The sequence below is a fragment of the Pongo pygmaeus genome, chromosome 8, assembly GCF_028885625.2.
Source record: "Pongo pygmaeus isolate AG05252 chromosome 8, NHGRI_mPonPyg2-v2.0_pri, whole genome shotgun sequence".
Taxonomy (NCBI): domain Eukaryota; kingdom Metazoa; phylum Chordata; class Mammalia; order Primates; family Hominidae; genus Pongo; species Pongo pygmaeus.
In genome coordinates this window covers 51784534-51798092 of record NC_072381.2, presented here as the reverse complement: position 1 = coordinate 51798092, position 13559 = coordinate 51784534, and the positions used below count along the sequence as shown (strand labels likewise).

At 41.7% G+C, this 13559-nt stretch overlaps 1 protein-coding gene across 2 annotated transcripts in view; it reads left to right on the top strand.

Moving 5' to 3' along the window:
- The window catches only part of GLUD1 (glutamate dehydrogenase 1), a 44412-nt gene that overhangs the window by 19662 nt on the left and 11191 nt on the right, over positions 1-13559 (top strand). For both annotated transcript variants that reach the window (XM_054436245.2, XM_063669861.1), the window contains 2 exons: positions 7174-7268; positions 12450-12629. In XM_054436245.2, the coding sequence (XP_054292220.1) occupies positions 7174-7268; positions 12450-12629 (275 nt within the window). The remainder of the gene's footprint in view (positions 1-7173; positions 7269-12449; positions 12630-13559) is intronic.

Below are 13559 nucleotides of genomic sequence, written 5' to 3'. Positions count from 1 at the left end.
GCAGTGAGCTGTGATTGTGCCACTGCACTCTGGCCTGCCACACTCTGGCCTGAACGACAAAACGAGACCACATTTCAAGAAGAAAGTGAAAAGAAATAAAGCTATTCAGATTCGTTTTTAGGAAAAAAGAGTCATGAAATAAATGTCATGAAATAACCTAATATAGAAATACAGTAAGTTTAGGTAACTCTAAAACTTGACTAGATTTGGCCTATCTTTCATAATAAAAGGCATTTGGGCCTTTGACATGCCGCATACCCAGCGCTACTGTGAACTTGTGCATCATTAAATGGAGCCTGTTAACATGGGTCAACTATCTCACTCACACTTTTATAGAAGTGCCTACTGATTCTGAGATATGGTGAATTGAAGTCATGTTCAGCCTGTTAATAGCCTTAATAATTTTTAAAAGGTCTTTCCTCTTCCCCTAAATCTCAAACACGTTTTATAGTCTTGAATGGTTTCAGACTTTATTCAGTCATATTTATCGCCCATATCTGCAATATCTCCAGCTTAATTTTATCAGTCTTGACAAGTACCTAATAATTCCAAAGGTCAAAAAGTGAATCATTGGAATACTGAAAGAAAACACAGCTTAAACTCTAGTAATTTGATTTATTTGCTTAATGTGCAAAAGCCTCATTGACCCAGGATGCAGCTAAATTGACATCTTGGCCCAGACAGCTTTGAAGCCTAGGAGGTAGGCAAAGGGAGTTTTTTCTCTCACTCCTCAGCAAACCTTCAAATTTGATGTTATTTATCTGTTATTTCCTGACTGCCCATTCCACAGAGAGTGTCAGATTGAGGCTCAGACCTGAGCCTGAACCCTGATCCTGTCACATATGTGTTTAGCATCAGCTTGTAAATTTCTGCAAAACAAAAGAAAAAAAGAGGCTGGAAATTTTTTTATTATTATTATACTTTTAAGTTTTAGGGTACATGTGCACAATGTGCAGGTTAGTTAGATATGTATACATGTGCCATGCTGGTGTGCTGCACCCATTAACTCGTCATTTAGCATTAGGTATATCTCCTAAAGCTTTCCCTCCCCCCTCCCCCCTCCCCCCATCCCACAACAGTCCCCAGAGTGTGATGTTCCCCTTCCTGTGTCCATGTGTTCTGATTGTTCAATTCCCACCTATGAGTGAGAATATGCGGTGTTTGGTTTTTTGTTCTTGCAATAGTTTACTGAGAATGATGACTTCCAATTTCATCCATGTCCCTACAAAGGACATGAACTCATCATTTTTTATGGCTGCATAGTATTCCATGATGTATATGTGCCATATTTTCTTAATCCAGTCTATCGTTGTTGGACATTTGGGTTGGTTCCAAGTCTTTGCTATTGTGAATAGTGCCGCAGTAAACATATGTGTGCATGTGTCTTTATAGCAGCATGATTTATAGTCCTTTGGGTATATACCCAGTAATGGGATGGCTGGGTCAAATGGTATTTCTAGTTCTAGATCCCTGAGGAATCGCCACACTGTCTTCCACAATGGTTGAACTAGTTTACAGTCCCACCAACAGTGTAAGTGTTCCTATTTCTCCACATCCTCTCCAGCACCTGTTGTTTCCTGACTTTTTAATGATCGCCATTCTAACTGGTGTGAGATGGTATCTCATTGTGGTTTTGATTTGCATTTCTCTGATGGCCAGTGATGGTGAGCATTTTTTCATGTGTTTTTTGGCTGCATAAATGTCTTCTTTTGAGAAGTGTCTGTTCATGTCGTTCGCCCACTTTTTGATGGGGTTGTTTGTTTTTTTCTGGTAAATTCGTTTGAGTTCATTGTAGAATCTGGATATTAGCCCTTTGTCAGCCAAATTCTACCAGAGGTACAAGGAGGAACTGGTACCATTCCTTCTGAAACTACTCCAATCAATAGAAAAAGAGGGAATCCTCTCTAACTCATTTTATGAGGCCAGCATCATCCTGATACCAAAGCTGGGCAGAGACACAACCAAAAAAGAGAATTTTAGACCAATATCCTTGATGAACATTGATGCAAAAATCCTCAATAAAATACTGGCAAACCGAATCCAGCAGCACATCAAAAAGCTTATCCACCATGATCAAGTAGGCTTCATCCCTGGGATGCAAGGCTGGTTCAATATACGCAAATCAATAAATGTAATCCAGCATGTAAACAGAACCAAAGACAAAAACCACATGATTATCTCAATAGATGCAGAAACAGCCTTTGACAAAATTCAACAACCCTTCATGCTAAAAACTCTCAATAAATTAGGTATTGATGGGACATATCTCAAAATAATAAGAGCTATCTATGACAAACCCACAGCCAATATCATACTGAATGGGCAAAAACTGGAAGCTTTCCCTTTGAAAACTGGCACAAGACAGGGATGCCCTCTTTCACCACTCCTATTCAACATAGTGTTGGAAGTTCTGTCCAGGGCAATTAGGCAGGAGAAGGAAATAAAGGGTATTCAATTAGGAAAAGAGGAAGTCAAATTGTCCCTCTTTGCAGATGACATGATTGTATATCTAGAAAACCCCATAGTCTCAGCCCAAAATCTCCTTAAGCTGATAAGCAACTTCAGCAAAGTCTCAGGTTACAAAATCAATGTACAAAAATCACAAGCATTCTTATACACCAATAACAGACAAACAGAGAGCCAAATCATGAGTGAACTCCCATTCACAATTGCTTCAAAGAGAATAAAATACCTAGGAATCCAACTTACAAGGGACGTGAAGGACCTCTTCAAGGAGAACTACAAACCACTGCTCAATGAAATAGGATACAAAGAAATGGAAGAACATTCCATGCTCATGGGTAGGAAGAATCAATATTGTGAAAATGGCCATACTGCCCAAGGTAATTTATAGATTCAATGCCATCCCCATCAAGCTACCAATGACTTTCTTCACCGAATTGGAAAAAACTACTTTAAAGTTCATATGGCACCAAAAAAGAGCCCGCATCGCCAAGTCAATCCTAAGCCAAAAGAACAACGCTGGAGGCATCACGCTACCCTGAGGCTGGGATTTTTATAGGAATTTCATTGAATCTGTACACTAATTTGTGAAGTATTGCCGTCTTCCCCACCCTCCCCAAAAAGGTTTTGCCCTTTCACCCAGGCTGGAGTACCAGGCAGCAGTCACTGCAACCTTGACCTCCTGGGCTCAAGCAATCCTCTCACCTCACCCTCCCAAGCAGCTAGAACCACAGGGGTGCACAACTGTGCCTAGCTAATTTTTTAATTTTTTGTAGAGACAAGGTCTCATCACGTATCCCAGACTGGTCTCAAACTCCTGAGCTCAAGCAATCTTCCCACCTCAGCTTCCCAAAATTCTGGGATTATAGGCATGAGCCACTGCACCCGACCAGTATTGCCATCTTAACCGTATTAAGCCTTCCAATGCTGAATATGAGATGTCTTTCCATTTATTTAGGTCTCTTGATTTCTTTCAATGATGTTTTGTAGTTCTCATTGTAGAAGTCTTACATGGAAGTCTTACAACTAAATATTTTATTCCTTTTAATGCTATTGTAAGTGACATTGGTATATAGTTTTCTTATGATGTTTTTGTCTAGTCTTTGTATCAGGACAGTTCTAGCCTCATGGAATGAATTGAGAAGTGTTCCTTCTTTGTCTGCTTTGGGAAAAGCTTTTGAAAGGTCAATGTTCATTCTCTTGTGTGAGTGTAAATATCACCTATGTAAAGTTCTGCAGGACCCTGATGTCTCCACCCTTCTCATCCGCTTATATCTCTGTGTACCAAAATTACCCTTTCATCTCCTATTCTATAGCCACATGCTGTTAGAAAAGTTGCTTTTTTAAAAAAGATTAACTTCTGCCTCATACCTGTTCTCTATATAAGAATTTATCTGTCAGGCTGAGCGTGGTGGCTCATGCCTGTAATCCCAGCACTTTGGGAGGCTGAGGCGGGTGGATCACCTGAGGTCAGGAGTTCGAGACCAGCCTGGCCAACATGGTAAAAGCCCATCTCTACTAAAAATTAAAAGAAATTAGCCAGGCAGGTACCTGTAATCCCAGCTACTCAGGAGGCTGAGGCAGGAGAATTGCTTGAACCTGGAAGGCAGAGGTTGCCGTGAGCCGAGATCATGCCATTGTACTCCAGCCTGGGCAACAAGAGTATAACTCTGTCTCAAAAAATAAAAATTTTAAAAAAAACAAGAAGAATATATCTGTTATTCAGGAACTACTTGTTTTTTGTTTTTGTTTTTGTTTTTGTTTTGAGACAGAGTCTTGCTGTGTCACCCAGGCTAGAGTGTAGTGGCATGATCTCGGCTCACTGCAAGCTCCGCCTCCTGGGTTCACGCCATTCTCCTGCCTCAGCCTCCCAAGAAGCTGGGACTACAGGCACCCGCCACCACGCCCGGCTAATTTTTTGTATTTTTAGTAGAGACAGGGTTTCCCTATGTTAGCCAGGATGGTGTCGATCTCCTGACCTCGTGATCCACTCGCCTCAGTCTCCCAAAGTGCTAGGATTACAGGCATGAGCACTGCGCCCGGCCTCAGGAACTACTTGTAATCTGTGTATCCCTATACATTAGTTTTGTATGGAGTAGAAAACTCATAAGCCTAATAACTAATACCTTGTGATTTTGTTTTGGATGGCAGAAGCTGTTTCACGTTTAGCATGTATAGACTGTTTTTGAGAAGGATTTTATCATTACGTGTTTCTGATTTACAAACCATGTGTTTCAGACTTGCCACTTGCCAGAGCCCTTCTCCAATTGGAATTGTTTTTTGTTTTTTTGATTTTGAGACAGAGTCTCGTTCTGTCACCAGGCTGGAGCTCAGTGGCGTGATCTCGGCTCACTGTGACGTCTGCCTCCCTGGTTCAAGCAATTCTCCTGTCTCAGCCTCCCGAGTAGCTGGGACTATGGGCACTTGCCTCCACCCCCAGCTAATTTTTGTATTTTTAGTAGAGACGGGGTTTCACCACATTGGCCAGGATGGTCTCTCTCTTTTGACCTCGTGATCAGCCCACCTCGGCCTCCCAAAGTGCTGGGATTACAGGCGTGAGCCACTGCACCCAGCCAGTTTTTTGTTTTTTAAATGTATTGTTTAATCAAGACAGGATCTCACTATGTTGTCCAGGCTTGTCTCAAATTCCTGGACTCAAGCCATCCTCCTACCTCGGCCTCCCAAAGTGCTGGGATTACAGGCATAAGGCACTGCCCCGGCCTAGTTGGAATTGTTGTTTGAGGTAACAAGCTTATTTAATCCTGAAGCAAGCATAATGCTTTTGTAGATACCTCTAGAAAGATTCAGGACCAATTTGTCATTTGTACATTGGGAGAAAAGGAGTGGTTAAACAAAGTTGTACTGACCTCCAGCAGAGAGGTATGTCACTAAAGGAATGGAAAGTGAGCAAATAGGAGCTGGAGAGTGCCAGAGAGCCCTTTTGTCAGTGGATGAGGCTAGAATATGGCATTAATCTTTCCAAGTGCAGTGTGGGGTTAGACTTCACGAGATTTTGTTGTTGTTGTTGTTGTTGTCATTGACTTCATGAGATTTTTAAGGTAACTAAGGGAAGGGTGCTAAGACATAGAGTTACAGATTAGGTGGGAGGTGGAGAGGGTCGGGGTATAAAAAGCGATCCTTGACCATTTCAAAGTTGTCTTATACCAGCCCTGTATCCATTACATCACAGCTTGTTCAAAAAAGTTTATTATTTAGGCCTTGGGCCCCTGAGTTATAGAAAAACATTATAATATACTGATTCTGTTGACTAAAAAGTAAAATTTATAGGAATAATTGGGTATAGCCCTTAGAAAGAACTTTAATTATTTTATGGGGGGACATAATAGTGTACTAGCTTAACTTTTTTTTTTTTTTTTTTTTTTTTTTTTGAGACAGAGTCTTACTCTGTTGCCCAGGCTAGAGTGCACTGGCGTGATCTTGGCTCACTGCAACCCCCGCCTCCTCCGTTCAAGCGATTCTCCTGCCTCAGCCTCCGGAGTAGCTGGGATTACAGACATGTGCCACCACGCCTGGCTAATTTTTGTATTTTTAGTAAAGACAGGGTTTCACCATGTTGGTCAGGCTGGTCTCGAACTCCTGACCTCGTGATCCGCCCTCCTCAGCCTCCCAGGGTGCTGGGATTACAGGCGTGAGCCACTGTGCTCAGCCTAATAGTTTAACCATTTTTTAAGTTGTGTTTTTCATTTTGTAAAAATGAGTTTGTATTTTACAGTTGAAATAATATAAACAATATATATATATGGGGGGGAAGAGAGAAAGGGGAAGAGAAAAAAATTATAAGTGGGAACGTGTTATACATGCTGTATGAAACCTGCCTTTTTCCATATGTATGTTCATGATAATTCCAAGTAATTTACATGGATATAAGTTACCCTTTTTAATGGCTGTTTAGTACTTTGCATAGGTATACCATATTTCATTTAATTGGCATACAAGATAATTAGGTTGTTTTTATTTTTAGTGTGTTTGAGAGGAGTATTTCTGCACCTTTACAGATTTGAGTGAGCATCAATTAACATGTTTTTATCAGAGATCTTACTGTAGCCGTCAGTAGTAGTGTAGTCAGTGATTCCTGTTATTGCCTGTAAGCTAATTTGTTAGCCTAAAACTTTAATTTCCTATGATCTGAGGAACTGAAAGCTAAGGCCTAAAACCTTATATGTGCTGAATGTCAAATAATAGGTCACAGCCACATTCTTCCACAAGTGAAAGTAATATGGGGCTTAACACAATTGCTTTAGCAATATGACCTTCTCCCCGTTTTCTCTACTTGGTAAGGAGGGCTCATACCCCTACTAAGCAACATGTTACTCTGCTATCTCATACCTGTCAACTCCCTAACCATAATAATCCTGCTTATATAGAACACAATGGTTCTGTTATCTCTAATTGCATGTTAGTGAAATGAGGTCAAGAGAGAGTGGCTTGTACCTGTTGTGCATAGCTAACTTCTAAACATATAGCAAGTAAATGCCAGAGGGAGAAATTATTATGTAATGTTGTATGTGTCTGCGTTTTATAGTGAAACATTTAATGAATATTTCTATGGCTTTGATTAGCTACCTAAATGAGATCTAAAGTTTTCTAGACATGGTAACTTGGTTTTTACAGAGACTTGCAAGGATCTTTGTGTTCGAGAAGAATTTTTCTTAAAAATAGGTGCGCTGCTCTTTCCCTGTGCCCCCTCAGGTCCTGGCATTGATGTGCCTGCTCCAGACATGAGCACAGGTGAGCGGGAGATGTCCTGGATCGCTGATACCTATGCCAGCACCATAGGGCACTATGTGAGTACCCACTGGAAGCCCCAAGGCTTCTGCATTTGCTGTCTACAAGAATTAACAGTTTGACTGATTATATCAAAAGTTGAGAATCCCTGGGTTTTTCTCATTCAATCATAATCTTGATGTGCATATTATTTTATGTCTACTTGTCTATTCTTAAATCGTAATGAACATGGATTGAGCTTTACTTATATGCTGCGCTATACTTGTCACTGGAACAGGACACTTACTGACCAGGGCAGCCCACTATGCTAAGACACTAGAACATACATCAAGAAGCATTCAATTCTGATATTTCCCTCAGAGGGCTTCCATTTAAAGAGGAACTAAGGCGTATAAGCAGATAAGGTATGGAAATAATGTAATACAACAGTGGAGATTATGAATTCTGAAATAAGACTTTCTAGAGGAGATATTTGGGCTAGACCTTGAAAATGGGTAGAATATGAACATTTAGAGATTTGGAGGATAAGAGGAAGAGAAACAATAGAGTTCAGATTGTCTGAAGGTAAGGCATATTTATAAAGGTAATAGAAAGTAAGAGTGCAGGCTGGATGCAGTGGCTCATTCCCATAATCTCAGCACTTTGGGTGGCCAAGGCGGGTGGATCACTTGAGCCCAGGAGTTCGAGACCAGCCTGGACAACACGGGGAAACCCTGTCTTTCCAAAAAATACAAAAATTAGCCAAGCGTGGTGGTATACACCTATAATCCCAGCTACCTGGGAGGCACGCTTGAGCCCAGGAGGTTGAGGCTGCAGTGAGCCATGGTTGTGCCACGGCACTCCAGCCTGGGCAATAGAGTGAGACCCTGTCTCTAAACAAAAATAAGAATGAAGAGGTAAATGAACCAGGACAAAAACACCAAGCCCCAGTGTTTGTGTTTTACATGGTAATCAGTGGAGAAATTTTGCTGATCCTTCCTGGGGAAGAATAGGCTGGCAGCAGTGTCCAGCTGTGCTGGCTCCAGGAGAGAACCTCCTGTGGTGTCAGCACCTTTCCACTGAGTCCAGGAGCCAGAGGACCAGGAGAGGAGCATTGCACATGTGAGGCACGTGACAGAGAGACTCAGCAAAACTGGATTGGATATATATGGAATTAAGGAAAGGGACCAGGCTGAGTCACAGAACCAGGAGAACCTGAGTCTGGGGACTGAGCAGAGGTAGTACCACAGAACTGAACATGAGAGGAAACATAACTCCTGTCCCTGAAAGGGGTGCAACCTTAAAAAATGAAACATTTGAGGAGTAGGAAGAGAAACGGAGTCAAAAAATACATTTATGCCTACTACATGCAGGGCCATGTGTAAGCAAGGTATTCACTACAATTGGGATAAATTGCTAGAAGTTGTTTTGAAGCTATGAAAAAGAATCACAGGCCCATCCAGTCCTTTCAGTCCTTTCAAGGTAAGGTCAGAAAAAGCCTCCTAGGAGATAAAACCTTCTGGTCTGCACTCAGATGGGTGTGTGGACGTGGACTAGGGGAGGGGTAGTGGCAAGTGTTTGGAACAGAAGGAAGTACCTGAGGGAAGGTTCTGAAGTTCAGAAGCTGGGTGAACTTGGGAGGCTAAGGACTGACTATTGTGGCCAGAGTTGAGAAAGAGAAAGGTGGGATAAGAAAGGCCAGTAGAAAAAAGGGTCAGGCCAGGTTACTGCTTGGTAGGTGACCGTGAGAACTTTGGTCTTTGTCCTGAAAACACAGGAAAACAGCAAAGAGCTGGTTTCAAGCAGGTGTGACTCAGCTAAGTGTGCATATGAAGACTTGAGGGCAGGAGACTACTACAGGGGCCCGGACTGCCAGGGGATATGAAGAGGGAAGCAGGGCATGAAGTATAGCCTCCAACTAAGAAAAATGGCACCGGAGAGAAGCAGAAAGAAGACAGCTTGAAAAGTGGCTGTTACCCAGAGAAAAAGGTTTTTGTTGTCTTTTGGCATGTTTATTGGCTGTAAGACACAGATTCACCGGTGCAAGAGATAGACAATGCTGAAGAGATGCAGGCTGGTAGAGGTAGTGAAGTCCCCCAAGGGAATAAAGGCCTGGGGAATTCTTTTCATAGTGAAAAGATGGGCCTTGGAGAAGAGGAAGAATGTGGAAATGGGTACATTTCCTGAAGTGATGTAATGCCATGGCTGGGAACATGGGCAGACCACCTGAAGTCCAACCCTGGCACCTTCACCCATCAGTGCTGTGACCTGGGAGTCTCTGTGTCTCCATTTCCTCCTATGCAAAATGACAGTAATAATAGTACCTACTTAGTAGACTCTTATGAGCATTAGATGAATAATAATCTAATGCACTTAGAACTGTACATAGCCCTTAGTAAGTACCAGAAAATAAATATCTATAGGTATTACATCAGGTAAATTATACAACCCCCTGAAATAAAACAGGAATGATGTAGTCCCTTCAAATAATTGTGGTTTCAACTGTCCTTCCCAAAAAGGACAGTTTTCCACCTGTCACCTTTTTATGCGTCCTTCCCTTAGCCCTTGATTTTAGATTTCTTATCACTTAAAGAAGGAAAACTCTTCACCAGTATAGTTCAAGGGGCCGTGCTTCACAAGACTTTCTCTTGCTGTTAGCACTGAGAATGAGCTACAAATAACATACTGCCCACTGGTTTGCACTATTCAATGCAGTGTCTTGCTTAAAAAGAACAAGAGACCAGCTGGGCATGGTGGCTCACGCCTGTAATCCCAGCACTTTGGGAGGCAGAAGCAGGTGGATCACCTGAGATAAGGAGCTCATTTAGCAATGAGCTCTGGGTGTGGTCTCTTTTTTTTTTTTTTTTGAGACAGAGTCTCACTCTGTCACCCGATCTCAGGTCACCGCAACCTCCGTCTCCCGGGTTCAAGCAATTCTCCTGCCTCAGCCTCCCAAGTAGCTGGGATTACAGGTGCCTGCCACCACCACGCCCAGCTAATTTTTTTGTATTTTTAGCAGAGATGGTGTTTGACCATGTTGACCAGGCTGGACTCAGGTGAAGCACTGCCACTTGAACTATACTGGTGAACAGTTTTCCTTCTTTAAGTGATAAGAAATCTAAAATCAAGGCCTAAGGGAAGGACGTAATTGTTTTTGTTACTCATTTCTAGATGTGAACTGGAACGTGCCGCCTTCTTTGTCCTAGCCCCATCTAGAAGTGCAGTGTAGGTGGGAGAATGTATTCTTCTCTGGGCTTTCAGGACCATTACGTATGCTGGGGAGCCTGGCAGTTGGCGCCAGGCCTGACCCCAGACAGTATTTCCTTCAGCCCCAGCATTTGCATTCTCACTGTTTAAAAGCATTTGGCACTCAGTTTGCATTTCTGTATTCATAAGTGTTAATTATTCATGAAAGCAAACTGTGGGAAAACTAATTCTATAAATCACTTTACTAGACTGCATTTTTCTTCCTTGCTTTCATCCTTTTTGTTGGTAATTACACAAATAATATAATTCTAAGTTCTCTGTGTAAAAATATTTAAACAATACAGATAAAGAACAGATCACTTTTTAATTTGGCCAGCTGGAACGTTAGGGATATGTTGGGAGTTAGGGGTTTGGTGTGAAGTAAGGCATTTTATTTTGTTTACATGGAAAGCAAATTGCTTCAACAAGTTTATTGAGTATTTTATACTTTTGCCACTGACTTAAAATTTTATATGAATTTTCATTTTATATTGATTGCCTATACAAAATAAGACTGTCTCTAGTTTCTCCTGCTCCACCGATGAGTTTACTCTGCAGTGTTCTCGTGGCCGTGTTTATAGTATAGTTGATGTCTTGGAAGGGAAGCCCTACTTAGCCCAATTCTGTTTTCTAATTACACCTGTTTCTGAACAAGAATATGCGCACATCTTCAATTGAAAGAGGACAGGCTGGGCATGGTGGCTCACACCTGTAATCCCAGCACTTTGGGAGGCCGAGGCGGGCAGATCACAAGATCAGGAGATCGAGACCATCCTGACTTACACAGTGAAATCCATCTCTACTAAAAATACAAAAAAATTAGCCAGGCATGATGGTGGGTGCCTGTAGTCCCAGCTACTCGGGAGGCTGAGGCAGGAGAATGGCGTGAACCCGGGAAGCGGAGCTTGCAATGAGCCGAAATTGCGTCACTGCACTCCAGCCTAGGTGACAGAGCAAGACTCCGTCTCAAAAAAAAAAAAAAGAAAGAAAGAGGACAGAAAGATGGGTGGTGAAGACTGTTAACCCCCATCTCCACTTTGCAGAGCTAACCACTGCTACCAAAGATACTCTGCTCACACGGAAGCACAGGACTCTCACCCACACATACCTTTTTAAAAATACTTCATTAAATACTTTCTTTAGTCTACTCTTAGATGAACTTGAATATCATGTTATATTAAGTATCAAGTTATATTAAAAACTTCCTTTTTAAAAAGTGGCAGAATACAACATTGAGTCTTCCCATCCAAGACAATTGTAAAGCCTCTTCCTGTCTCAGGCTCTGTTTTGGTGACATGCTCAAGTCTTATAGTAGATTTTAAGACACTCGTGAATGGGATGTGTGTGTACCTTGATTTAGTAGTGCTTAAATACTTGTTGAAGGAATGATAGCTTTAGGCTGAGCTAGCTCTACTTTTGTGATGTTATTTGTACTTACTTGATGTTCAGTCCCTACACTCTTGTTTTTTCTGTCAGAAAATATGGTCTACTTTGCCAGGCGTGGTGGCTCATGCCTGTAATTCTAGCACTTAGGGAGGCCGAGGCAGGCAGATCACTTGAGGTCAGAAGTTTAAGACCAGCCTGACCAACATGGAGAAACCCCATCTCTACTAAAAACACAAAATTAGCTGGGCGTGGTGGCACATGCCTGGAATCCCAGCTACTCAGGAGGCTGAGGCAGGAGAATCACTTGAACCCGGGAGGCAGAGGTTGCAGTGAGCCAAGATCGCACCATTGCACTCCAGCCTGAGCAACAAGAGTGAAGCTCCGTCTCAAAAAAAAAAAAAAAAAAAACAGAAAATATAGTCTATTTTATTGTATTTTCTAGGAACAGAAAGCAGAAAAGTGCGTCTTGTCTCTACTGGTAAAAGTATACCTTAAATACATTCATACACACACTCCTAATTAGCATATTTTTAATTAAATGAGAATGTGCTTTGACTTTAATTCATTATGTTCCTTCAACAGAGAAATTGGACTTGACATTTCATTCTTTCAATTACCCCCTCTTACAGGATATTAATGCACATGCCTGTGTTACTGGTAAACCCATCAGCCAAGGGGGAATCCATGGACGCATCTCTGCTACTGGCCGTGGTGTCTTCCATGGGATTGAAAACTTCATCAATGAAGCTTCTTACATGAGCATTTTAGGAATGACACCAGGGTTTGGAGACAAAACATTTGTTGTTCAGGTAAAAACAAAAACAAAAAAGTTTCCTTAATAACTGATAGACATTAAGTAAAGTTTTTAATGTTTTTAGAATTGTAATTTTAAAATTAAGTTATCTCAAATCTCTTAAATTTTAGAGTGATGGTTTTCAGAGTAATAGATCTTTTGTGTTTTGAACCTTAGTATGATTCATGTAGCTAGAACTGATTTAAGTATCTCTCAAGTACATGTGAAACTATTACCAACTTCAACCAAATTATCACCAAATTCAACCAAAATATTGGTCAGTATTCAAACTTGAAATTATATCTAGAAGGGCAAGTCTCTTAACATAATTTTCTAAGTTTTGTAAGTATATAGAAAGGTTTACACATTGACCCAAATTTGTTTGATGTGTTAACATGTATTTTACTTAGGAGAATCTTAATTAAATTGAAATTACTTTAAAATAGAAGTGGTGGCTGGGCACAGTGGCTCATGCCTGTATTCCCAGCAGTTTGGGAGGCCAAGGCAGGTGGATCACTTGAGGCCAGGAGTTCGAGACCAGCCTGGCCAACATGGTGAAACCCTGTCTCTACTAAAAGTAGAAAAATTAAGCCTGGCGTGGTGGCTCACGCCTGTAATCCCAGCACTTTGGGAGGCCGAGGTGGGCGGATCACGAGGTTAAGAGATCAAGACCATCCTGGCCAACATGGTGAAACCCGGTCTCTGCTAAAAATAGGAAAATTAGCCAGGTGTGGTGGTACACGCCTGTAGTCCCAGCTACTCTGGAGGCTGAGGCAGGAGAATCGCTTGAACCTGGGAGGTGGAGCTTGCAGTGAGCCGAGATAGCGCCACTGCACTCCAGCCTGGATGACAGAGCCAGACTCCGTCTCAAAAAAAAAAGAAGAAAGAAAGAAAAATTAGCCTGGCATGATGGCGGCACCTGTAATCCCAACTACTCTGGAGACTA